Raw genomic sequence first — 24,847 nt, 5'->3', positions numbered from 1 at the left:
CGACCCTACACGTGGACGAGGGACAACGAATGTAGGCTAGTATAAAAGAAAAACATTAGGTAACGAAAAAAGAGGATCCCATCTCACTCCCTGGGGAGAAACACCGGGAAGGAGAACGCTCGGATAATATATGCGTTCCACCCAGGAAAACCTACCGCCGGATAACCGGAAAGAAACACTAGTGCTCCTCGGACATGGTCCGAAGAGTCCAATCCCTCAATTTATAAAGTTCTTGGGCCTGGATATCCGGACCAAAGCCTTCTCTTGTCCAGGTTTATCTAAGGTCCGGCCCGGATCAATGTCCCGTGACCCAACGCTAGCCTTTGAAGCCCACTCTCTACAAATTTTATTGTGAGGGATCCTTCACGCGCAGGCCCAACGTCGTCGTGGGCCGTTTGAGAATTGTGTCCCTACAAACTCTATGACAGTTAATAATATGTTACCTCTTATAATCAATAACAGTTTAGGAAAAAAAATTATACATTCTGATTTAGAATAAGTGTTAAAAAAGAATTGGTTATCAAATTCAAATTATATCATATCAAAACATTTAAATTGTGTAATTCACTTTTTTTTTTTTAAATACCACAAATCATTAAATTAAAAATAATATTATTATTTTTTGTTATCTATATTTTTTTAACACATTTTGATTTAGAATAAGTATTCTTAATCCAAATCTATCTTCTTTTTTTTTTTTTTTTCTTTTTTTCTTTTTTTTGAGACAAAGGTAAGCAGAATATTATTAAGAAAACCCAAAACTAAAAAATACACCACAAGTTCAAGGCAAATCCGAATGGAAAACATCTTCCACATCCTCAAGCAGAGATTCTACCCATACATCAGTATCTGCAGATAAAACTGTTTTTTTAGCTAAACAATGAATTAACCTATTCCCCTCACGCTGAACATGTTGAAACAAACAGCTCCTCAACGTTCCCCCAATTTGCTTAGATTCATCAATAATGTGACCAAACAAAGTACGACAGCGACCAAAGCCTTTCAAAGCAGCAATAACCCGACTACAATCACCTTCAATAATCACTTGAAACACACAACTCTGCAGCAAACCTCACTGCCCTACGAGCTGCCAAAGCTTCAGCCATTTCAACAGATTGAACCGAGCCAATATTCTGCCGCAAAGCTCCAATAATCTGCCCACTACAGTCACGAACAACTACACCAACACCTGCTGACCCGATTTCTGCAAAGAAAGTTGCGTCGAAATTCACTTTGTAATGAACTAAAATAGACTAAAGTGGACCGAACAAACCAAAATGGACCTTTTATTTTAGATGTTAACAAAGTAGCATTAAAAGGGTGTGAGGTAAAAAAGTTGAACAAAAAGTTTACTTCTTTGTTTGAGTTTCTTGAGCTTGTATGTTGTATCCTTCCATGATAAACAAAAAACTAAAAACCATATAGAATGCATAAATGACTTCATATTTTCAGTCAATGTCTTGAACTTCTGCATTCCAACAAAATGATAAATGACTTGATATTTTTAGTCAATGTCTTGAACTTCTACATTCCAACAAAATGATAAATGACTTCATATTCTTAGTCAATGTCTTGAATTTCTGCATTCCCACAAAATACTATATATACATTTCTCTATATTTTAGCACAATTTCTTTTCTTTTCTTTTTTTTGTGAGAAACATGCATATAATACATGTACAACAAAACTACTATAAAGAGTCACCATTATTGCTTAGATAAGAGTCATAAGGTACGCTTATGCATATTTTCATTTAGTATCGATATATCTAATGGCCTCCAAAAGATGTTCTTTTTTCAGTGGTTTGCCAAGATGAACATCCATTCCAGCCTCAATTGCCACGTTAGCTTCACCACCTGATGTATGAGCAGTTAATGCAATGATTGGAATATGAACACCGTAGGACTTCTCCATTTTCCTTATTTGCTTTGTTGCTTCATACCCATTCATCACAGGCATCTGTCAAACACAAAATCATATATGATTTAGTTGGAAAAAAATTAATATGATTATGAAATATGATTGTGTGGTTAAAGTTAAACTATAGTGCAAGGAATTATAATAAATTAAATTAAAATATATATTTTGAATTGTTTAAACATAGAAACATGTGACATAGTCAAAAGGATGTCCTCTAATATATTTCAGATGTTCTAATCGTGAAATCAAATATACATACATACATACATATATATATATATATATATATATATTATAATACATTTTTTTTTTTAAAAGCCACAAAAAAGAAAATTAGAGGGAAATGATGGTCTTTACCTCACAATCCATTAAGACATAATCGTATGGAAGAATCTTCGAAATTCCAAGTTTCCTTTGATTACTTAGACCTTTGCAAACCAGATCTAAAGCTTCCTGTCCATTAACGCAAGTTTCGGCAGTTGCACCAAGCTTTAAAAGACTGGCAACAGTTAACTTGCGCAACAATACATTATCATCAGCAACCAAGAGTTTCTTCCCACTCAATGGCTTCTCATCATTTGAGTTACCAATTTCTTGTATTTCTTGCTCTTTTGGTGGAATTCCATTACTCGGAGGACTTCTTGGTTTGGACCCAACATGAGATAGAGTTTGAATGGGTGACATGCTTTTCTTCTTAGTTTCCTCAATGCTGCTACCAAGGTCTTGTAATTCTACTTGTTGAGTTGAGTGTTTATTTGTCGAAGAATTCTCTATATAAGACTGACTCCTTGATGAACTAGGATCTTTGGGAACTTTTTCAGCTTGGAACTTGATTTCTTCTTTTAGTTTGCTTGAATTCCCTTGCAATGTACCTCCAAACTCAGGAAGAAGTCTTACCACTTGATACAAACGAGAACCATGAAATGGCTTAGATATTACGACATCATTAGGATCAACTAGGTCCTCTTCAATGTGTTTGAAGTTGATGTTACGCATCATTGGTTTCTCCAACCAAACAACCTTACAAGTAGCATTGTGGAGGCCTTTTCTGAATTCAGCCACAATTCTACATAATTCTAGGAATGGTCCAGCACTTGCATCAATCACAATTAATATGAAACTTGATGCAAATTTAGGAGTAGTCCTTTTGAAGACTGATAGTATGTAGTTTGAACCATCCATGCTACTCAAAGGCACATCCTTTTCTACACCGCTAGAGTTATTAGAAGCAGACCTACTTAAGTAGCCACTTGGAGAACTCAAATCTGATTTTCCTAAAGAATTGTGACAAGAATGGTTCTCCTTATGTTTTATCTTTTGAAGAGTAGAAGGAAGATGTTCCCATTGCTTTGCTACTGATACTTTTATCCTTAAGTTCTCCATGAATCTTTGTGAAGTCCTTCGCCGTTCGTTATTTTGAATCAAGAGAACAACATGGGATGTCGTTACCTTGGGGCTAGGGGTTGTGTGAACTGTCAGCTTTGAACTAGGAGTACGTAACCACGAGCCAGGACTAGGTGTGCTAAGAGTTAGCTCAGGAGTATGGGAGCCATCAACCATTTCAAGGTCTTCTGCTTTTGCATTATTGCAACTAACATTTTCACATGTACTGAGTATCACATTGAATCTAAAGCAAGTTCCCTTTTCACCTATCTCTTTGTCCACAATTGATATATCTCCATGCATCAAACGTACCTAGCACAAAATTACAAGAAAATTAATCAATAAAAGGGATTATAATGATTTTAGACTATTAATCAAGGCACTTTAAAAGCTAGTGCATCAATAAAGTTATTTGTGGCAGTTCTATGAATCAAATCCAAGTTACAACAACAACAAATGCATAATTGAGTTTAAAAAAAATATGTGGTACAATAAGTGGAAAATGTTTATCTCCATTTCAAATTGATTCATTTAATGGTTCATTTCTATTTGTACAAACTATCACGTTATTAAAAGTTTTAAATGACCTATACACTTTTAAACTTAGAAAATAAAATATGAACCATGAAATAGGCATAATGAAGATGACTTTGAAGGAGGGATCATGATCCTACTTAGATTGCATATCTTGAAACTCTAGTTAAACACTGCCAAAAAAAAAAATGATGTGTGCGCTAAAGTTAGTCACTTACCAGAGACTGTACAATGCCAAGTCCTAATCCAGTGCCTCCTTGTCCAAGAGCTGTTTCTTTGACTTGAACATAGTTTTCAAAGACTGAGATTTGCTTTTCCTTTGGAATTCCTTTACCTGTATCATCAACCTCAAAGACAAATTCCATGGCATTTGGATCTTGTTGGGCTGCATTCATGGCTTCTAGGTCATTATATGCTTCATTGCTCTTGCGAAACAAACACTGTAAATATTTCATTAAACCATTCTGATTAGATGCAATTATTGAATTTTGCAAACTGGGTTTCCTAACCCATGTTCGAACGGTTACATGCCCCTCACAAGTAAATTTAACCGCATTGCTTAGTAAATTGCATAATATTTGCTTGAGTTTTCCCCTATCTCCTTTCACTTGTGAAAATTTGATGGCAGAACCATCATAAGGATCTAATACCACATCTACTCCCTTTTTGATACCAACAGGATGATATAAATCAACTACATCTTCAAGAAGTTGGGCCAAATCAAATTCCTCTTCTTCAAGTTGCATCTTGCCAGCCTCAATTTTGCTTGTATCAAGAATAGAATTCAGCAAACCTGAATAAGTACATAAGTTATACATATTCATTGCTAAAAAGAATACTTTATAAATATAAAACAATTTGCCTAAAAATATATGAAGAGATTACCTAGTAGATCCTCTGCACAAGTATCCATTTGTCTCAAATTTGTCTCCAATTCAGAACCAGGATTAGCCTCTTCATAGCACAACTCTATCAAACCTGTAAGACCTGCTAGTGAAGCGCGAACATCATGGCTGGCACTAGCAAAGGCAAGACTCTTGTTCATACTCTTCCTCTCTGCTTGTTGAGTTGCTTCCATTTGTTTTATAAGAGCAGCACACAAGTGCATTTCTCGTTTGGCAGCTCTAATGAAAATATACGCAAAACTTAAAATGGAAACAACCATGGAAGTGATGATCACTATAAGGAGGGCCAATACCACTGTCCTGTTCTTGCGGACAAGGCTAACTAATCCTTTTTGTGGGAAAGCCAACACATATACCTGAAAAGAAATAGAATCCAGTTATACTACATAAATATATGCATAAACTGTTGAATATATCCAACTAATCTCTATACCATAGGAATGACACAATATTTATCGAAAATATTTTTTATCAATAAGCTTCTGAATATCATGGCCACTTGGCTAGGTACAATCTATAAAAGCCACAAGTCTATAATGTGTGGAATAAATTAATGATTAGTGGAGCATTTAGAATAGTATTTTATGCCTCGCACAAACAAAAGCATTTATAATACTTATTTCTTAAGATTTTCTAGAAAGAAAAGGAGAATAAAAAGGTTTGCATTTAATTTCTAACTTGTTTATAACTAGGAATAGCATAATTCTCTCTAATCGAAAGCATACTTGATTATATAAAAAACGTGTAAAGCCTACCTAATGTGTACAAAAACAAAGAAAGAAAAGCACACATGTGATATACATGATCATATAACTTAACAAGCAAAGCTTCTTGTAATGTTTAGTGTTCAATGCAACACAAGAAAATATAAATATATAAAAATGCAATTTTGCATATTTGCAAGATATTTAAGAATTAAAACATACCGATTGGACTCCCACCATATCAAGCGATGAACAATAAAGCATGTATTCTGTTCCTTGAATATTCAAAGTAGAAGATCTTGGTGAGCCATCTTTGATGATGCAAGAAACGTTCCCAAGAACTTTTTGTTCCCCATTTGGCTTCTTCAATTGGACAGAAACCATATTACCAGCAAGAACCATATGAGTATTTTTGAGCTCTTCTATAAGCACTTTCCCATCTTTCGTAGCCAAATACAAGCTCCCACCCTGACGATCTATACTAGTAAAACGGGCGGTTAGTACTTTGGCCGAAAACCCTAGAGAGATAACTCCTTCTCCATTAATTCTAGCTGAGCTAAGTAGTATAAGATCTTGAGAATTATTCCATCCAGTTTCCAATGAGGCATATCCATTGGTACTATTCAAGGCTTCTTGAAACCATCTTTTACTGACCAAATTCAAGGGAGGGCATTCAATGGAGTTTCCATATAATTCTCCTGTCTGATGGTTCACATGTTGGATGTAACAATTGAAGTTCTTTTTTACATTTGGAGAACTTGATCTAGAATTATATGAAGAGTTAGAGTACACTGCAAGAGTTTGATTCTGACTAGTGTAGTATGAGAAAAATAGACCTTCTAACCCAGTATATGAAATTTGAGATAAGTATGGAATTGTAGACCATGCTTGAAATAATGGAGGAGCCACCTGTAAATTAAAAAATAAAATAAAAATTATTAAATCTTTAGTTGTTTCTTATTGAAAGTAATCATTTAACTACATATGATCTTTGTGAAAGAAGCATATGGATACCAACCTTAGTCTCAATCATAGAGAAAGAGAGTTTAGTTCCATTGAGAGACAACTTTAAAACTCCTGCTAAATTTGTTGCTGACGAATTTATTGGATGTAAGAACTTTGTTGTGTTCTCAATTTCATATTGCAACTTGGAGTGGAAGTCATGGGAGTTCAAATTCACTTGACGCTCAACACGACTGATCATAGAATACCAACATGGGATCAATGCAGTAGGAAGAAGCATCACAGCAAATGCCTACATTGGGAGTTTGACAGAATGTGTGAAGGATGAAGGAAAAAAATTGTTTTTCTCATGTTATTCTTCGACCAAGGATGAAGGGAAAAAATTTGTTTATAAAGAAAAATACTGAAAAAAAAAGAAAAAAGAAAAAAAGTAACCTCTTTTAAAATCCTATACAAAGTACAAACAAATCCAATACCCAAGAAGTAGTAAGAATGTGTATTTTCGTTTGTTTTCAATAGTTTCTGTTAATTAGCATGTAAAATACCAAATCCTAACACATGAATAAGAAAGTCACATATGATAACACTGCTAAGACTTGGAGACTTACCAGAAGAAATAAAAAAGAAACAGGTTGTAAAGTTATCATTGAGCCGAGTCGCATCATGATCAGGTCCTCTAGTTGTGATCACTAAAGTGTACTGCATTGAAAAATATGTAGAAAAATCAATTTGTGAATATATATATATTGAAAAATAAATAAATAAGAAAAGTTGCATTCTTTAATATAGTGAATTTCTTTCATATGCATCATACCAGGAACAAATCTCTCTCTCTCTCTCTCTCTCTCTCTCTCTCTCGTTGTCTCATAATAACTCAAGAAGATTGATTTCTTAACCAAATCTTTAACAACCTTTTGTATGGAAGTTTCGGCCTTATTGCTATGTCTTCTATACAGGGAAGTCAAATCTTACTTTCTATCGAGTGGACTAGAATACATGTGAACCATTACATTAATATACAAGTAATAGAATATTTTCCTTGATGATTGAAGCGGCTCATCCATGACTTGTAGAAACTTAGAAAGCTTACTCTTTGTAATAAAAGGGTTTAAATAACTACAAGAAAAATTAGGGTTTTCAATAATGATTTTTATACACCATTAAAGTATGCCTATTGACATCAAGATTTTTTTTTTCCCCTTTAATACTGCAAAGGTGTATAAACTCTGGCAAACATCAATCTTCTATTTACTAAGCTTTCAGACCAACAAAATAAATACTGTACAGCTAGGCAAGTAAGATTCATCAATTCATTATTGTACTCACTCATTTATTGTTCACAGAAGTTGTTTATAGACACTCCTTGCTGAACTATTTAGGAGAAAACTATGTTCAAAACATTTTCTTTTTCACTACTAATAATCAATTAAGTTATGTTTTAACTCAAACTTCCAAGCCTTGCATTATTGGAAGGGTGCAACATTGATTTAACCAAACTGATGTTTAGGCCAAATCGTTTTCATTCCTATGTTTAACTCTTAGATGTAAGTCCTAATTTGTTGCCAGAAAAACACTATTTTTTGCTGACTGCTTTAAACTTCTTATGATTTTTAGTAGCAAAATATAAATATGTATACACACACAACATAATGAATATGTTACTAAGAAATGTAAAGGTCTGTAGTTTAGTTATTTGGTTTATTGTAAGGAATAATTTTTTTTTTTTAGTAATAATTATTTCTTAAATTGAGGAATAATTATTCTTTTCTAAAATAGAAGCAATATCACATATAAAAAAAAGAATGGAAGTATATTTATTCTTTAATACATATAACAACATCTTTTATTCCAAGTAATAATAATTACTATTCCTAATATAATCTTCATAAATTATCATTTTTCTTTTCATTTTGGGGTAAATTCAATATAGTTGCCACTCAATTCCATAAATTTAATTATTTTTTCTTCTTTTTTCCCTTGAAATTTGAGTAATATTTTAAGTGATAGGCTACACATGATTGTGGTGCATGCTAGGTTAGTCATAACTTATAAAGATACCCCACACATACCCTGTATAAGATTAACAATGTTATAATCCATTCCATGGTTAGCAAAAGATGAATATTATATTGTATGTTACATGTTTGCAAATTTAAAAATATATATATACATATATAAATATATATATATATATATATATATTTATCATATAAAACAAAAATACTCTATAAAAAATATATTCTCTACAATTAAATTAAGTACAAAACACATGAATGTGTTTGCCATCAGTTTTTTACTTTACCTTTTTACCTTTCCTAGGTACAATTATATTTTAACCAATTTTCACCATATAAGCAATACCAGCAAAATTTTGCATTCAAATACACATGATCATATTTTTATAAAAATGCATCAATTTGACTAAACTTAAAATTTTTATTTCTTTATTACTTGTATCAAGGATTTTTATAGCTACTTAAGTGTGTTATTATATAGATAAAAACTTATCAAAATCAATATTTTAAATTCCATTTTTTCCTATTTATATTAAATATCAAAAAATTATATTTTTATTATAATCTTTATTTTTTATTTTTTTTTATCTATTGAGTTTTTTAATTACTAGGATGATCTTCTCTAATGTCATATGTACTATCCACGTATAATTGTATTGATGTATATTCAATTTAAACAAAAATCAAATCATGATCTTCTCTAATGTCATATGTACTATGCACGTATAATTGTATTGATGTATATTTAATTGAAACAAAAATAAAATCATTTTAAATTATAGTAATATGAGAAAATAAATAATTTTTTTTTGTCATTTTGCTTGAAAAAAATTAACTTATTTAGTTGTTTGCAAAAATAGCATATAAAATTATACTAAGTTAACACAAATATGTTAATAAATTGGAATATAATAAAAATAATAATGTAACATATATGTGTAAGTGTTCTTTCAGTCCCGGATTTTTAATTCAAATCCGTATATTTTAATTCAAATCCGTATATACTGCCTGTAGTACTCACGCCTACTTCTATTTACATTTTTGCATTTATGTTTTATGCTGAATTTTTAAAATGTTTAAAAATAAAATAAAATAAAATTATTTTGAGAAACAGATAAAATAAACCTTGAACTCACATATATTCCATACTAATTATACTCTACATACTTCAAAAAAAAAAAATATCAATCTACAAGTTATTGTAAGTAAAAAATAATAATAATAATAATAAAATAAAATTGCACCCTAGAATGACTCCATTGACTATGCTTTATTCAACTTCCTTTAAATTTTTTTTTTTTTTTGAATGATATATATATTTATAGATTAATAGTTAGGGTAGAAAGATTTGAATTTTGAATATTTTTGTTAGAAAGACCAAAAAATAGTAGTGAAGCTGCAAGGCTCTTAGCATAACTTGATTTAGTTTACATAAGATAGAAGTAAAATCCATACCAACCTTTTAAGTAAAAGATCCAACAAAATCTACTTTTATAGAATAAAAAACTAAATTGTCCTTTTGGGAAAATGAATTTGTACAATAACAATTTATCCGTAAATCTCTACACATTATATGCATGATGCAAGCAAGAGAGACAAAAAATTATTTCTTACCTTAAAAAAGCAAGAGAGACAAAAACTTTATCAAGCAAGAAGACAAGAAAGAAAAAATGTAAAACCAAGGAAGAGAGAGGACCTGTAATAATGGTGCAAGGCAAACTGGTAGCAGAGAACATGAAGAAAATCTCTTAGTCTTCGTCCTTTGTCTCTAACACAAGCAACACCTTCAGTTTTTCTGGTTTCTATAAACAAAACTATGAAGCGTATATATGTATGTATAAATTGTTAGAATACTAAACTACTTCAATCTTATTCTCCATAGGCATGGTATGAGGAAGAAAACTCTCTCCTCTCTATGCCTATGAATCCATAAGATTCATTCTTTCACCGAATCATATATTTAATGAACTTTTATGTGAAAAGTTGATGTTATATATATGCTACAATGTGTTTTTAACAGGGAATTGTTAAATCCTACTGCCTGTTGAGTTATTAAAAGTATGTCTTAGCCGTTGGATTATATATACAAGATACGCTGTGTTATATTTTCCTTTTGTGGTAAATCCTCTTGACCAATCACTTGTTCAAAACTTACTCCATTTTTTTTTTTCTAAAGGGTTTGACCTACATGAAGAAAGAAATTAGGGTTTGACTCCAGAAAAAAAAAAAGAAAAAAAACCGGTAGTATAAAAAAAAATTGGTTAGTCAAGCCTAGATATTATTTATAAAAAAAATAATTTCGAGGATACTAGAAAAATACCAACTTAACTTTATATGCATCATCAAACCAAGAGTAGTAAACTAAATCAAGAAATCTTTTTAAGTCCTTTTATTACTGCACTGAACAAACCATGTCATCCTTTGATTACCATTAGAAAGATATATATATATACCATACAGCCAAAATAGTAAGATTTGTCAAGAAAATAAATCGGTTGCAAAAGCCATGCAAAACAAGAACTATGATGCATCATATTGACTGGATCTTGATTAAGTGTGTATTGTACGGAGTCTCACAGCTATGCTACACTAGTTAATTTGAGCTTTATTAACAGATACAATGAAACTCAATTATGACTAAACTAGTCCTTTTGGGACATAATGCATATGTGGCAAGCATTTTTCATTAGGTTGATATTGATTAAGGAAAAATTCTTAGATACTTCCGAAGCACGGAGAAATGGTGCTCCCTCCTCTCACATCCACCATGAATTTAATAAGTAGACCCCACCATAAATGTGAGAGGAGGAAACACCATTCTCCATACTCTGGGAGTACCTAAGAATTACTCTTGATTAGGTGTGTGTTGTATGAGTGTGTGTTGAGTTCTACGTTAGAAGTCCTTTTAGGGTATAAGTGGCTAGCATTGACCGTCAAAATGTTAGGATTTGTAGAATTGTTGGTATAAAATTGGTTAATGTCATAGAAAGCCACGAGAAAGAAGGAAGAAGTTGACAAGAGATGAAGGTTCTGTTTGTTTTGAAATAAAATATTTTCAAACGTAAAATATTTTCAGGTATTTGGTGTGACATGTAAAATTTTTCAAACAAACCACCAAAACTAGTGGCTCAGCCACTAGAGCAGCTAGTGCTAGAGGTCCAATGATTAGATTGCCGAAACCGGCAGCCAAAATGGTGGCTCCAAAGACCAGACCATGGTTAACTTTTGTCAAAATGGGGTCTCCAGTGACCAAAATGTTGGTATTGGTCGCCAAAATGGCGATTCCGACAACCTAACCAACGAATGCTACCTAAATAACATCTTAAGTGATTAGACCACTAGCACCAATTGTTAAAACGACGGTTTCTGCCACCTAACTGCAGGCAACTATCTCCAAAACGACAACTCCATGACTGGACCGCCTACACCAATCACCGAAATGACGAATCTAGCCACTGGATTGACAACCTAACCACCATATGGGGTCAAGGAGGGAAGACACTACGTGTTTTTTGAAAATGTTTTGTAAAATTTTTTATGTTAAAACATTTAACACCTTTTATAAAGGATTTTAAGATAAACAAAAAATAAACATTTTTATATACAAATGAATACTTAAAAATGGGAAAACATTTTTTAGAAAATATTTTAATTCAAAGCAAACGGAATGGAAATGAAAAACAAAAAACCTAGGAATGGATGGCTTTGATACCATGTAAAGAAAATGATAGGCTTTGATACCATGTGAAGAAAATGATAGTAGGAAAAATGGCTTGTCACTTTTATTTATTGTATAGTGTGTGTGTATATATATACTAAGATATATGGTACGAATCCCACAATTACATAATCACGATAATAATTAAATTCCTAAAAATAAGTATTTGACTACATACAATCAATTTAAATGATTTCTATAATGGATCACATAATCATGATAGCTGATTTGTGATTCACAATCCAAATCAATTTGAGTTATTATTGAGAATATTCTGTCATTTTAATTGTAGTTTTGACCATGCAAATTATATATAATTAATTTGATTTATTTAATTTCCTGAAATATTCTTGACAATATTTGTTCATTAAATTTTTTTTTTCACATAGAGTGCTTGCCACGTTATGTTTTGAATCGTGTATAATGGAGAGCCAGTTTTAAAATTATACAAAAAAAATTTCCTATTGTTAATTATGCCAAAAGAAATTGGGAAAATGATAGAGAAGCTTGTTGAAACACTCATACAAAGTTTCTATACCAAATTTTTAATCATTATATTTAATTATATATAAATTCATTTTTGAAGCCAGTTATATATGATTTATATAATTTTCTCTAATAAAAATATTTAGCAATGATAGCCTTAAAAGTAATTCTATTTGCTCCTAAAAAAGGGAGAAGTGTTGTTTGTTTTCTACTTTTGATAATTAAATCTATGATAGTACCTATTCGTGTGAGATGAGTGAAACATTACATTACTACTAGAATATTGAATAATTGTCTATTTGAGTTGCATGGAATATACATGTAAGGGGGAAATGCAACTAAATCAGCAACGAACACGACTTGAGCTTTTATAATCATATGAGTTGCTTTTTACTAATTATTGTAGTTCGTTTGTAAAAGATTTCATAAGGAATGTGTTAAATTTCTCCTAAATTAAAATAAGTGTTACTAATGATTCAATTAGTTGTATTTTTACTTTGTATTAAATTCAATTATGTTTCCTCAACTCCAAAAATTCGATTTAATTCTTGGAAAAGTTTGACTCCAAACCAGTTGGAGCTATCTTTCTCCATATGTGGCGATTAAAGAGATCATCCACGAGTGGCTTTAATCACATTACTCTTAATGAGCCGAGTGATTTTTTAAAAATAATACACATGGATAGTCTTATAAATCGTCACGTTTATAGTGAGTTAGAGGAGATATCTCCAAATTGGTTTTAAGCTTAACTTTATCTATGATTTTTTGAGAGATATACTACATACTGCATAGATTTAGAGTTAAAACTATGTATATCTAAAGGAGAAACAAAGACTTTTAAAGATGGTAATAGAATATTTATAAAATATATATTATAACTAGGATATGTATATAACATGTTAAATTATATATATAAATAATTTAATATATATCAAATAAAATATGTGTGTGTATATATATAAAATATATCAGGATAGTGCGAGCAAAACCCATCTCTACTCTGTCACCTATTTGGGGTGGGAAAATTTTGCTTTGGATAATGTAGGACATGGTAGATCATATTAACATCCCTACTTTACATTGAACCAACACTATGTTATGGATTGCGGCTTAAAATTGTTCTTAGAAAGAGGGTGATAAACTTAAAGAGTAGCCTTCTTTATCCAAATCACTACCTTCCTTATATGAAATGAAACTTGGATGATTATAAAGAGTGAAAAGTATAAATAGTTTTAATTTAAAAATATGCGGGATTTGACAATGACAAAATGAAGCGGGAAAGAAAGAGATTTGAATTTTTTTTTTCTTTATCCTATATTTGGATGAAGGGAAAGGCGGGGGTATAAGAGGAGAGACATATAGGGAAAAGAGGAAAGGGGAGAGGTATAAATGGTTTTTAATTTAAAAATACACGGGATTTGATAATGACAAAATGATGTGGGAAAGAAAAAGATTTAAATTTATTTTCTTTATCCTATATTTGGATGAAGGGAAAGGTGGGGAGAGAAGAGAGAAAAACAAGGAAAAGATGAGAGGGGAGAGTTATAAATGGTTTTTAATTTAAATATATGCGGGATTTGTCAATGACAAAATGACACGGCAAAGAAATAGATTTAAATTTATTTTTTTATCCTATATTTGGATGAAGGGAAAGGCAAGGAGAGAAAACGAGAGAAAAATAGGGAAAAGATGAGAGGGGAGAGGTATACATGGTTTTTAATTTAAAAATACAAGGAATTTGATAATGACAAAATGACGTGGGAAAGAAAGAGATTTAAATTTATTTTCTTTATCCTATATTTGGATGAAGAGAAAGGCATGGGGAAAAGAGTAGAGAAAAATAAGGAAAAGATGAGACGGGAGAGGTATAAATGGTTTTTAATTTAAAAATACACTGGAGTTGATAATGACAAAATGATGCGGGAAGGAAAGAGATTTAAATTTATTTTCTTTATCCTATAAAGGCAAGAAGAGAAGATGAGAGAAAAATACGGAAAAGAGGAAAGGGGAGTGGTATAAATAATTTTTAATTTAAAAATACGCGGGATTTGTCAATGACAAAATGACGCGGGAAAGAAAGAGATATAAATTTATTTTCTTTACCCTATATTTGGATGAAAGGAAAAGCAGGAAGAGGAATGGAAAGTGACCGGAATGTACTAAATTTTAGTATATTCTAGCTACTTTCTCTATTCTCCCTCCATCTCCTACCATTTCAATTTCTCTGAAAGTTTTAATATCTCTTGATCCATTGAGATTTGCAAAGTTTTGTAGCCATGAACCTTGAAAAAGGAAGACCAAACAGATGATTTAAGGCTAATTTCATTTAGACGTTGGCTGATGATAGCTGTTACAACAAATTATTTGTGGCAATTTTAAGTTTGACTTGTATGTTCACTTTTTATGCATTTCTTTTTCCTTTCTCTTTGATTCTCCTACTTGCAAACGATTTTTCCAAGGATCAATAATAACAAAAAATGTACGACAGATGTAATCATTCATCACAAAAGATAGCAGAGAAGAATTTTTTTTTTTTTAATAATATATCTTAGATCATTTTCTTAAGTAAAAAGGTGCATGATTTGTAAAAATCCTTAGAACAAACCAAATAAGTAAAAAAAATCTACTGAAATCTACTCTTGGAAAACAAACTATAAATGACCTTTTGTACAGGTTCTTTGTAAATGAATGTCAGGTGAAGTGATATATCTATGTCTCTCTTTTCTTTCGATTCATTATCCATGAACTAGCAAAAGAAAGTTTTTAAGATTAGATAAATTAACCATACCCCACTATAAAATAAGAGAAAGCAAAGCTGAGAGAGAGAGAGAGAGGACCTGCAAGAGCACACCGGAAATCAAAGGGTGATGGAGAAGAGGGTGAAAGCTGTCTTCGTTTCTTTGTTGCAAACAAACGTCAGTTTCAATGTCTAGATTTGTATGTCAAAGGGTACTGCACTCTCTCAGTCTCTCATGGTCTTAAATGGGCGAAATTGCATGTATCAAATATGGAAGGGAGCAACGGAAATCATTCTTAGGCAACGTGTTGAAAAGTTCAATGGAAAAGTGTGCCCTATTTTGGAATTTTTAGTGATAATTGTGCTTTTCACAAAGCAAAAACGGTGGTGAAGATCATGGTTTCTTGCTGAGAATGCACCATTTTTTGGCATTTGGCATAGGTATATTGACTGTTTGGGGCACCTCCATGCAGCAAAATCCACTCTCACTCCTCAAAAAGAAGAGAAAACAAAACAATATAGCTATGACAATTTTGGAGGTCAACTGGAAAACCAGTTACTGAGGAGTTACATTACCAGCACACAGTTTTTAAATCTAAAGAATCTTTCAAATCTGAGATAAGCTCGCACAGTTTCTTTAAAGGATAAACAGAGACTAAAAAAATAATAATAATAATAATAAATAAATAAAAATTCAAGAGTTTATTTATACATGATGAATAGTTGAAATAATACCAATGTTTGAAATTAAAGTATATCAAGTTCTGAAAGTTAAATTTTTTTTTTTTTTTTTTTTTGTGAAAAAAAGAAAAAAGAAAAAAGCTAGAATTACAAGAACACATCTTAAGGCAAATCACAAATTTATCTACATTGCGTTTGTTATGTTCATTTCACCTAATATCATTTTTATTGTTAAGGTGAATAGGTGTTATTTTAACTATAAATTAATTATTAAAAACAAAAAAAAACTATAAATTAATTATTGGTATTATGCTATTAGCTTAAATGTTTTTTTTTTTAAAGAAGAATATTAGCTTAGATGTTAAAATGATAGAATCCTGAAAGCTCAAATATGGATTTCTAATTTTTCAGATAAGACTTAGTGTTCACTCTGGTTGAATATGTGTCTCTAGGTCCCAAAGAAAAATAAAACTAATTGAAAATATATATTTAGCAAAATTATTTTATAATATTTATTGGACCATTATATATCCATTTAAAATATAGCTATTTAAATTTGATGTGAAATTCAATTTTTAATAGTCCAATCAGATAATTAAAAATTTGTCATCAAGATGGAGTGGTGGTTTTCCCCAATTCTTAGCGTCACATGTCACCAGATTTAAAGAGTACATTGCACTAATTTTTAGTTTATTTCAAAGAATATAATTGTGGCATTTTTTTTAAATAGTTATAATATGCTGCTAACTCTGCAACTCGAACCCTTTCCTCAACCTTAGAACCCAATCACTTTGTTCATAGAGAAATATCAATTAAATTACATGACTCTTGATAATAGTGTTGTAATACAAACTTTTTTTTTTCCTCAATGAATGTAATACATATTATTGTAATCAAAGAGGATATCTAAGAGGATACTCTATTAATATGCTAATAATTGCATGTTGTTTTTTACTAGTCTTTAGACTTCTTACCAACTAATGCATTTACGAACTTAATTAGTTAATTATTAAGGAGTTCAAATCTCCTATCCCACTTTTCTTGCTCTACTCTATACTCCACCAATAAAAATTTGTCACATGTTCACCTAACTAATTAAATACTACTATTATTGACTTATTAATACTACCATTATTAATTAATTGTAGTAATTAATTAATTAGGTGTACATGTGGCAAGTTTTTATTGGTGGAGTATAGGGTGGAGTAGGAAAAGTGGGACAGAAGATTTGAACTCCTTATTAAGGTCATAATTCCACAACTTTTTTTTTTTTTTTTTTTAGGAAAGAATTCCACATATAATAGGGTTTTAGAATTCTTATGGTAACTTTACTATTTGTTTAAATATTGATGATATGGCAAAAGTCAATCCACTTATTTTAGATTTGATATATAACATTTTAGCAATTCCATGATAATATTACCCTTGAACTTAAAAAAAAAAAAAAAAAAAAAAAAAAAAAAAAAAAAAAAAATTGTATACATGAAAGTGTTTCGGGTCAATAGACGAACATTTAAAAAAAATAGTATACTAGCATTATGCCCGTGCAATGCACAATTTAATCAAAATTCATATGTAAATAATTTTTTTTATTAATTTACTTAAAAATAAATGTGTATGGGCACCAAGCCCCAGGCCCCCTGGCCTGGCGGCCTAGCCCATCTCCCCATCCCCATTTCGGGCCTATAGCCTCGATCCGAGCACCTCAAGGACCAATCTGGGCCCAAGAATTGAGATGAGACTACACTGCCTTGAACACCCACTAAAAGCCCCTTCCGGTCGTCTTTAACCTGGTCGGCAGTATCATTGCTTGGAGATACCTTGTACTTGGTTGCTCAGTAGTGCCTTCGAGAGTATTGCTGCTGAGCGACCTTTGAAGGTGGAAATTAGTTCCAATGCCATTACTACCTTTCCGACGGAATGCCCACTTAGGAACGATGGAATTAGACCTCCATTCGCACAAGTGAGGGAGTAATCATGACACCTCCACTCACCTCGAGCTATAAATAGGAGAATGAATTAAGAAGTGGGGGTTGGCAGTTCTGGAGAGAACACACAGAGAGAAAAGGGACTATTCCAAAAGAAGAGGGAGTGGCTTTGTGGGAGAGAGAGGGTCTTGCAAAAACAAGAGTGAGTGACTGGGCCGTCGGGTGAAGGACCACCCATAGTAGGAAACCCAAAACCCATAATACAAATAGATTGTGAATCCAATTATAGGTAGAACCCGTTAACCCCACATTGGGTAAGCACAAAATGAATATTTTACTTTTAAGTTATATAATGAATGCATATTGTGTAAGACTAAGGTATCATAAAATACATACATACATACATACATACATATATATATATATATATATATATATAGACACACACACATAATTGAATGGAAGATGGTAGAAATACCTAAAAAAAAAAATTAATTTTCAATAATACATTGAACTTTAAGGCTCAATTAATCATACGTATTTAAATGGATAAACCTTGAATTTAATAATTAAAAACTATCAAAAACAACAATTGAAATAATATTTAAGTTGAAACCTCAATTCAATAATTAAAAAAAAAAAAAATCTAAATTACTAAACATTTAAATTTTTGAAGTAGAGAGACTCACATGAGGATTTAATTTTTGTCATTGAAAGCATGAGAGAAGACATTGAAACTTGAAGTTTAAGTCCCGTGAGTATAAACTCATTAAACTTATAATTTTATTAAAAAAAAATAATAGCTAAATAAATTACAATTATATAATCAAAAGTAAAAATCACGCAACATATTTGTGTATATGCATGAAAAAAGAACTGAATTCAACATTTATTGTAGAAAAAAAGGTAGTGTAGTCTTACCCCTGTCTAGCTAATTCTTGTTATAATGTTATAATCCCTTTGTTTTGTGAGGAGAGAGAGAGAAAAAAGCTTCTTTTGACAAAAAAAAGAAGAAGCTTTTTTACAATTGTTTTTACTTTAATTTATCCAAAAACAATTCTAGTAAATTGGTAAGAACAAATAACTTACTATCTTTTTTTTGGAATGTAAATAAAGATTAGATGGATTAGATGAACTTGAGAAGGATTAGATTACACTACGTTGTTGCTTTTTTTTTTTTCTTTTTCTTTTTTTTTTATAATACACATTGCTATTTTTTTTTTTTTTCCTAATACATGTTGCTTCTTCTTTTTTTATAATACACGTGTGACCTTTTTTTATATATAAATGTTTTCTTTTACATGTAGTATAGCAATTAAATAAGGATTAGGTGGATAAAGAATTTGAATTGTAATTAAATTAAGATATTTATCAACTTAGAAATTATAGTAGAAGAAAAATTATATATATTTTTAAAAATCTAAAAAATTTCTGCAATATGGTGCAGCCACTTGGTGCAACCACAACTTAGATGAATTAGATGAAAAATTTGAGAAGGATTAGACTACACTACATTGCTGCCTTTTTTTCTTCTTCTTTTTTTATAATACATGTTGCTTCTTCTTTTTTGTACTACACATTGCTACCTTTTATATATATATATATATATATATATAAATGTTTTCTTTTACGCGTAGTATAGTAATTAAATAAGAATTAGATGGATTAGATGAAGAAATTGAATTGTAATTAAATTAAGATATTTATCAACTTAGAAATTATAGGAGAAGAAAAATTATTTATATTTTCTTTATAATACACGTTGCTTTTTTTTTTTTTTTTTTTGTAATACACGTTGCTACCTTTATATATATATATATATATATATATATATATAAATGTTTTCTTTTATGTGTGGTATAGTAATTAAATAAGGATTAGTGGGTCAGATGAAGAATTTGAATTGTAATTAAATTAAGATATTTATCAACTTAGAAATTATAGGAGAATAAAAATTATATATTTTTAAAAAAATCTAAAAATCTAAAAAAAATTCTGCAATATGGTGCAGCCACTTGGCACAACCACGGTTTCTAAGCCCAACTTTTACTATATAGTATATGATATAATATTTTAGTAGCAATATTCCTATCGGGATGAAAGTCAAATCCAAATAATGCTAAGCGTCCAAGTCATACAATCTTATGACATTTTTTTTTTTTTGAGGAAACAGTAATACTTATTAGAACACATACGAAAATAATAATAGTATTTTAAACTGGGTTTATAATACATTACATAATTAGAGTACAACTACAAAAGGGTAGGACCTTTGTAGTTATAGACCGAGGCTATAAACAGCGGACACTAAACACACATAACCAATGCGGGATAAACGTCCCTATTTTATTTTTTTGAGTAAATAGTAATACTTATTAGAATACACATGAAAATAATAATAGTATTTTAAACTGGATTTATAATACATTACATAACCAGAGTACAATTAAAAAGGGCCTAACATTTGTAGTTGTAAACTGGGGTTATAATAGTTATGACAAATATTTGAGAACCCATCTATAATTGGATGTTCAAAGAGGAAAGTTTTCAATTCTCTAAAGGACAAAGAGGAAAGTTTTCAAACCTTTATCAAAAACTGGTAAGGAGATTCTAATCAAAGCAATTACACAATTTATACCAACATGATGAGTTAGAATTGATGGGGTCACTATAAGAGAGGCCTAAAATGAGATGGATGAAATGGGTGATACATGCATCACTGCGATTACAGCTTGCTTAATTGGATTTTCTTGGTCTGGTTTGGCAGGTTATGGAGAATGAAGAAGGGCATGTTTTAGAGAAATTCACCATGTTAGTTTAGGTGAAATGGACCCTATGCAACAAATTACTAACTATTTGAGAAACACAAAATGGATTCTCGAAAACTCGATATCTTAAGTATCACAGAGAGTTCATGCAACACTCAACAACAACACCGAACTCTTAAGATTTAATTTCACTAAAATAGATACCTCCATGTCAAGGCTAGTTTAAGGTAAATTTTGATGGTGCGATAATTAAAGAGGAAATATCTGGTATGAGAGTGATTATACAAGACTTGGAGGGGATATTCATTGTTGGGATGCCTAAGCAGGGCTGACTCATCACATTTTGTGGCCAAACGCGACAATATTCTAAAGCAATACATTTTATGAAAAGTTATTAGTTTCTTTCAATATCCTAATGGTGATGCTCATTTAACACCTTTTTACAAAGGCATCAATTTGATTTTTTTTTTTTTTTTTTTACAACTTTATTGGTTTCTTTGTACTAATACCAATAAAGTTATTGAAATATTAACCATGTTATTGAAATGTTAAATGTCTTTCATGCAAATATGACCATATTTCTATGAAGATTTTTCATATATGTAAAATATTTTTAAAAAATTGTAAATTATAAATGGTGTGTTTTTTATTGAATACCTAGATTCAATTTCAAACAAATTATTTTGAAACCTCGCTTAATAGAGGGCCAACCCAACACATTTGGGGATAGACACAAATGTAAAATGTACTGTTACTTAATATTTTATAAGTGATACATGAAATTTTTTTTTTTTTTTTAAATTCCAACATTTTTATTTAATTTAATACATTAATTAGACCATTTCCATGTATTTATAAAACGTATTTTAAAACTATTAATTCTAAAAATATCAAAACAATCAGTGTCATAATAAATATTATATTTTAGACGGTCATTGTTTCTATTGGCAATGTTGGACTTCAGTTATTGATCAATAAATTTCATTAATGAATTTGTCTCGAAAATTATTAATTGTAATTATAATTTGGACAAAGTTTAGCTACAAAATTAGTTGTAGCCTAAGGTTATAACCTTACTCAATATCTTTTTATTGGGGATGAATTTTGACAAATCTACCATTGGATTACATCTTCTTCTTATATCCTCCATGTTTGCAAAATTTCTAAAAAATTAAAGTTCAGTAGTTATGTCATCAATAAATTATTTAAATTGCAAGTTTTTGTAGTTTAAAATTATGCATAAAATATAAACTTGTAGATCATATAGTAAATAATATCCAATTGACACAAAAATATGACATGTATATTGTAGGGATAAGGGTCCCAAGAACATATATTGGGCCTTGGGCCTTGTCCGAGGACACTTTGCGGTCCGAGGATAGATAAACAGTAACGAGTATGTAAGACTCAAGACCCCATGAGCGAGCTATTGGTGAGAATGCTGGGGAAGGTAAGTTGAGGAGGAGTGTTTCCTTGGCTAAGCGAAACAGAGGTCAGAAAGAGTGTCCTGTCATCCAGTGACCTTTCGGGAAATTCTAGTGATAATGATATACATTATGAACGTATAGGACAATTGGGAGGTAGGAAATATCTAAAGGAAAGCTACTACCACCGAATTGAATGCTCTGTAGCTAATTTTCTGGCCACATTAATGAGGAAGTGATACATGAACAGTAGTTTTCAGCCTTACAGCCGCTCTTCAAAGATTTTAGGAAGGTGTTGATGTGACAGGGATCAACACTAACAATCTAATCTACACATGGAAGACAGAGATGAAGGCAAAGGGATAGTATAAAATAGAAAAAAGGCAATGAGAGTAAAGGATCAAAAAAGGGGAGAGAAAACACTGTAGCAATCAAGAATTGAACTTATAATCAAACTTGAGAAGAAATATATAAGAACTGATCTCCTCGGATTGTGCCGAGGATGATTTCCTTTAGTTTAAATCAGTCTACCTTCATATTCTTGTCATCTAGATCCACTTTCTCTCTAAAAATTCATTGTATTGGGTTCTTTAGACCTAAGTTTATCCATCCTTTAGGCTTGGGAGTCAAATTGTGACCTTAAAATTGGCGCCATTTGTGGGAAATTCTGGTATTGTGGTGAGTTTAATGTTCAAATATGGTGGGTTTAGGTCCACACCAGGAGGAATCTATGGGGTCTCGACATCAAGATCATTTCCTTCATCTTGAACAAAGAAGGGACTGGGAAGGAAGTGTGCATACCACTCATACTAGTAGAAGTCAATCTCAAACTGGGAGCTAGACCTCTCATGAGAAAAATGCTAGGAACACGTAGCTGGAGATTGATCATTTGAAGAGGAAGTTGCGCCACGAACGGTGAAGGTGAACTCCCTCCAATTCTGACTTCTCTTCTGACGATGAAGAGGATGGTAGCTATAGACCCAGATCAAGGACTCCTCCTAGTGAGTCTTTCTTGTATGATGAGGACTAGGAGTGTTCGCGGTTCGGTGCGGTACGGTTTTGGGCTATTTTTAGCACCGCACTTTGCGGTGCGGTTTAGCTAAAATCATAACTGCACACCGCACCTTATTTTTGCGGTCACATGTGCAGTGTGGTGCAGTTTAGAGTTTAACCAAAATCATAACTGCATCGCACCTCATTTTTGCAGTTACATATGCGGTGCTATATATAATATGAGGTTTGAAGTTAGTATATTTTTTAAATTATGGGCATTTCCTACCCATCCCAAAACTAATTTTTCCCTTTTTTTTGGCCAAGTTTTAAATTATTTACTAGTTTTTCTTTATTTTGGGTTAGCTTTTCTAGTCAACACTTGCTAAGGTTATCAAACTTTTTTTTTTTTGGAAAACTAGGGTTATTAAACTATTAATAATATATTTAATATTAAAAACAAATAAATATATTAATATATAGAGAGGATGCGGTGCGGTACAGTTTGTACGGTTTTCTTATTATAAAACTGCAAACCGTACTGCACCATGTGGTGCGGTGCGGTGCGGTGTATTATTATTTGCAGTGCGGTGTGGTTATGCTATTTTGCAGGCGGTTTTGGTGTGGTTTTTGCGATTTGTGCGGTTTATGCGGTTTGGTGAACACCCCTAATAAGAACTACCACCATGAGTGCAGAAACAAGAACTCGTCTTCCAAAGGCTTGGGAAATGATGCGATGAGCAAAGCGCTCAATCAAATTTCCAGATCACCCTTCACCCGTAGAATTGAGGGAGGGAAACTTCCTCGGCAATTCACTCAGCCCACGCTCACCATGTATAATGGTCGAATAGACCCTGTGGAGCATGTAAGCCACTTCAATTAGAGAATGGCTATCCACTCCAAGAATGAGACCTTGATGTGTAAGGTATTCCCATCCAGCTTAGGGCCTGTAGCAATGAGGTGGTTTGATGGCCTGGGTGCAAGTTCCATTGATTCCTTTAAGGAGCTCACTTGGACATTTGGATCTCGTTTTAGCACATACAGTAGGGTTCCTCAGCCCTTAGATTCCCTGTTATCCATGTCCATGCAAGAAGGGGAGATCCTGAAAACGTACTTGGACAGATACTAGGAGATGTTCAATGAGATCGATGGGGAATTTGATGACGTGGCTATAAGGACTTTTAAGGTTGGCCTGCCTGCGAAGCACGATTTGAGAAAGTCCTTGACCAAGAAGCCAGTAAAGAGTGTGAGTCGGCTTATGGATCATATTAATGAATACAAGCGGGTTGAGGAAGACCAGCAGCAAAGGAAGGGAAAGGATAAGGTTATCCCTCAAGATAGGAGGGATTTCAGGTCGAACAGATACAATAATAGGAAGCCCTGAAGGGATTTTGCTGGGTAATCTGGGTTTACAGCTCCTTGGGTGGTTAACACGGTGTTCCGAGAGCCAGTACATCAAGTCTTGGAGAAGATCAAGAATGAGCCATACTTCAAATGGCCAAACAAGATGGGAGAAAACCCCATGAGGTGCAACCAAAGTCTTTATTGCTAATACCACCAGAAGCGAGGGCATAACACCGAGGACTATAGAACTCTATGGAACCATCTAGAGCAACTGGTTAGAGATGGAAGGTTACAACAGTTTTTGTATCGGCCCAATGGGCAAAGAGACCAAGCAAGGTCAGGGGCTC

General features: G+C 31.9%; 1 protein-coding gene across 1 annotated transcript; it reads right to left on the bottom strand.

Moving 5' to 3' along the window:
* Positions 1 to 1,749: 1,749 nt before the first annotated feature.
* LOC126704429 (histidine kinase CKI1-like) lies at positions 1,750 to 24,146 on the bottom strand. The gene is made up of 7 exons (XM_050403444.1): positions 24,069 to 24,146; positions 6,465 to 6,701; positions 5,669 to 6,355; positions 4,723 to 5,098; positions 4,056 to 4,630; positions 2,278 to 3,615; positions 1,750 to 1,959 (listed from the first exon to the last, which is right to left on the bottom strand). The coding sequence occupies exons 1-7, from the start codon at positions 24,144 to 24,146 to the stop codon at positions 1,750 to 1,752; spliced, it is 3,501 nt and encodes a 1,166-aa protein (XP_050259401.1).
* Positions 24,147 to 24,847: the final 701 nt, after the last annotated feature.

The sequence above is a fragment of the Quercus robur genome, chromosome 2, assembly GCF_932294415.1.
Source record: "Quercus robur chromosome 2, dhQueRobu3.1, whole genome shotgun sequence".
Lineage (NCBI taxonomy): Eukaryota > Viridiplantae > Streptophyta > Magnoliopsida > Fagales > Fagaceae > Quercus > Quercus robur.
This window is presented reverse-complemented; position numbering and strand designations above follow the sequence as displayed.

Bases quoted from the DNA above. Each gene is read 5' to 3' on its own strand.
- LOC126704429 (XM_050403444.1), bottom strand. From the start codon at position 24,146: ATGGAACTTGCACCCAGGCCATCAAACCACCTCATTGCTACAGGCCCT. The intron at 6,356-6,464 runs GTTGGTATCCAT...TTTAATTTACAG, and splicing joins TCTCTATGATTGAGACTAAG to GTGGCTCCTCCATTATTTCA. The intron at 4,631-4,722 runs GTAATCTCTTCA...GTACTTATTCAG, and splicing joins TTGTGCAGAGGATCTACTAG to GTTTGCTGAATTCTATTCTT.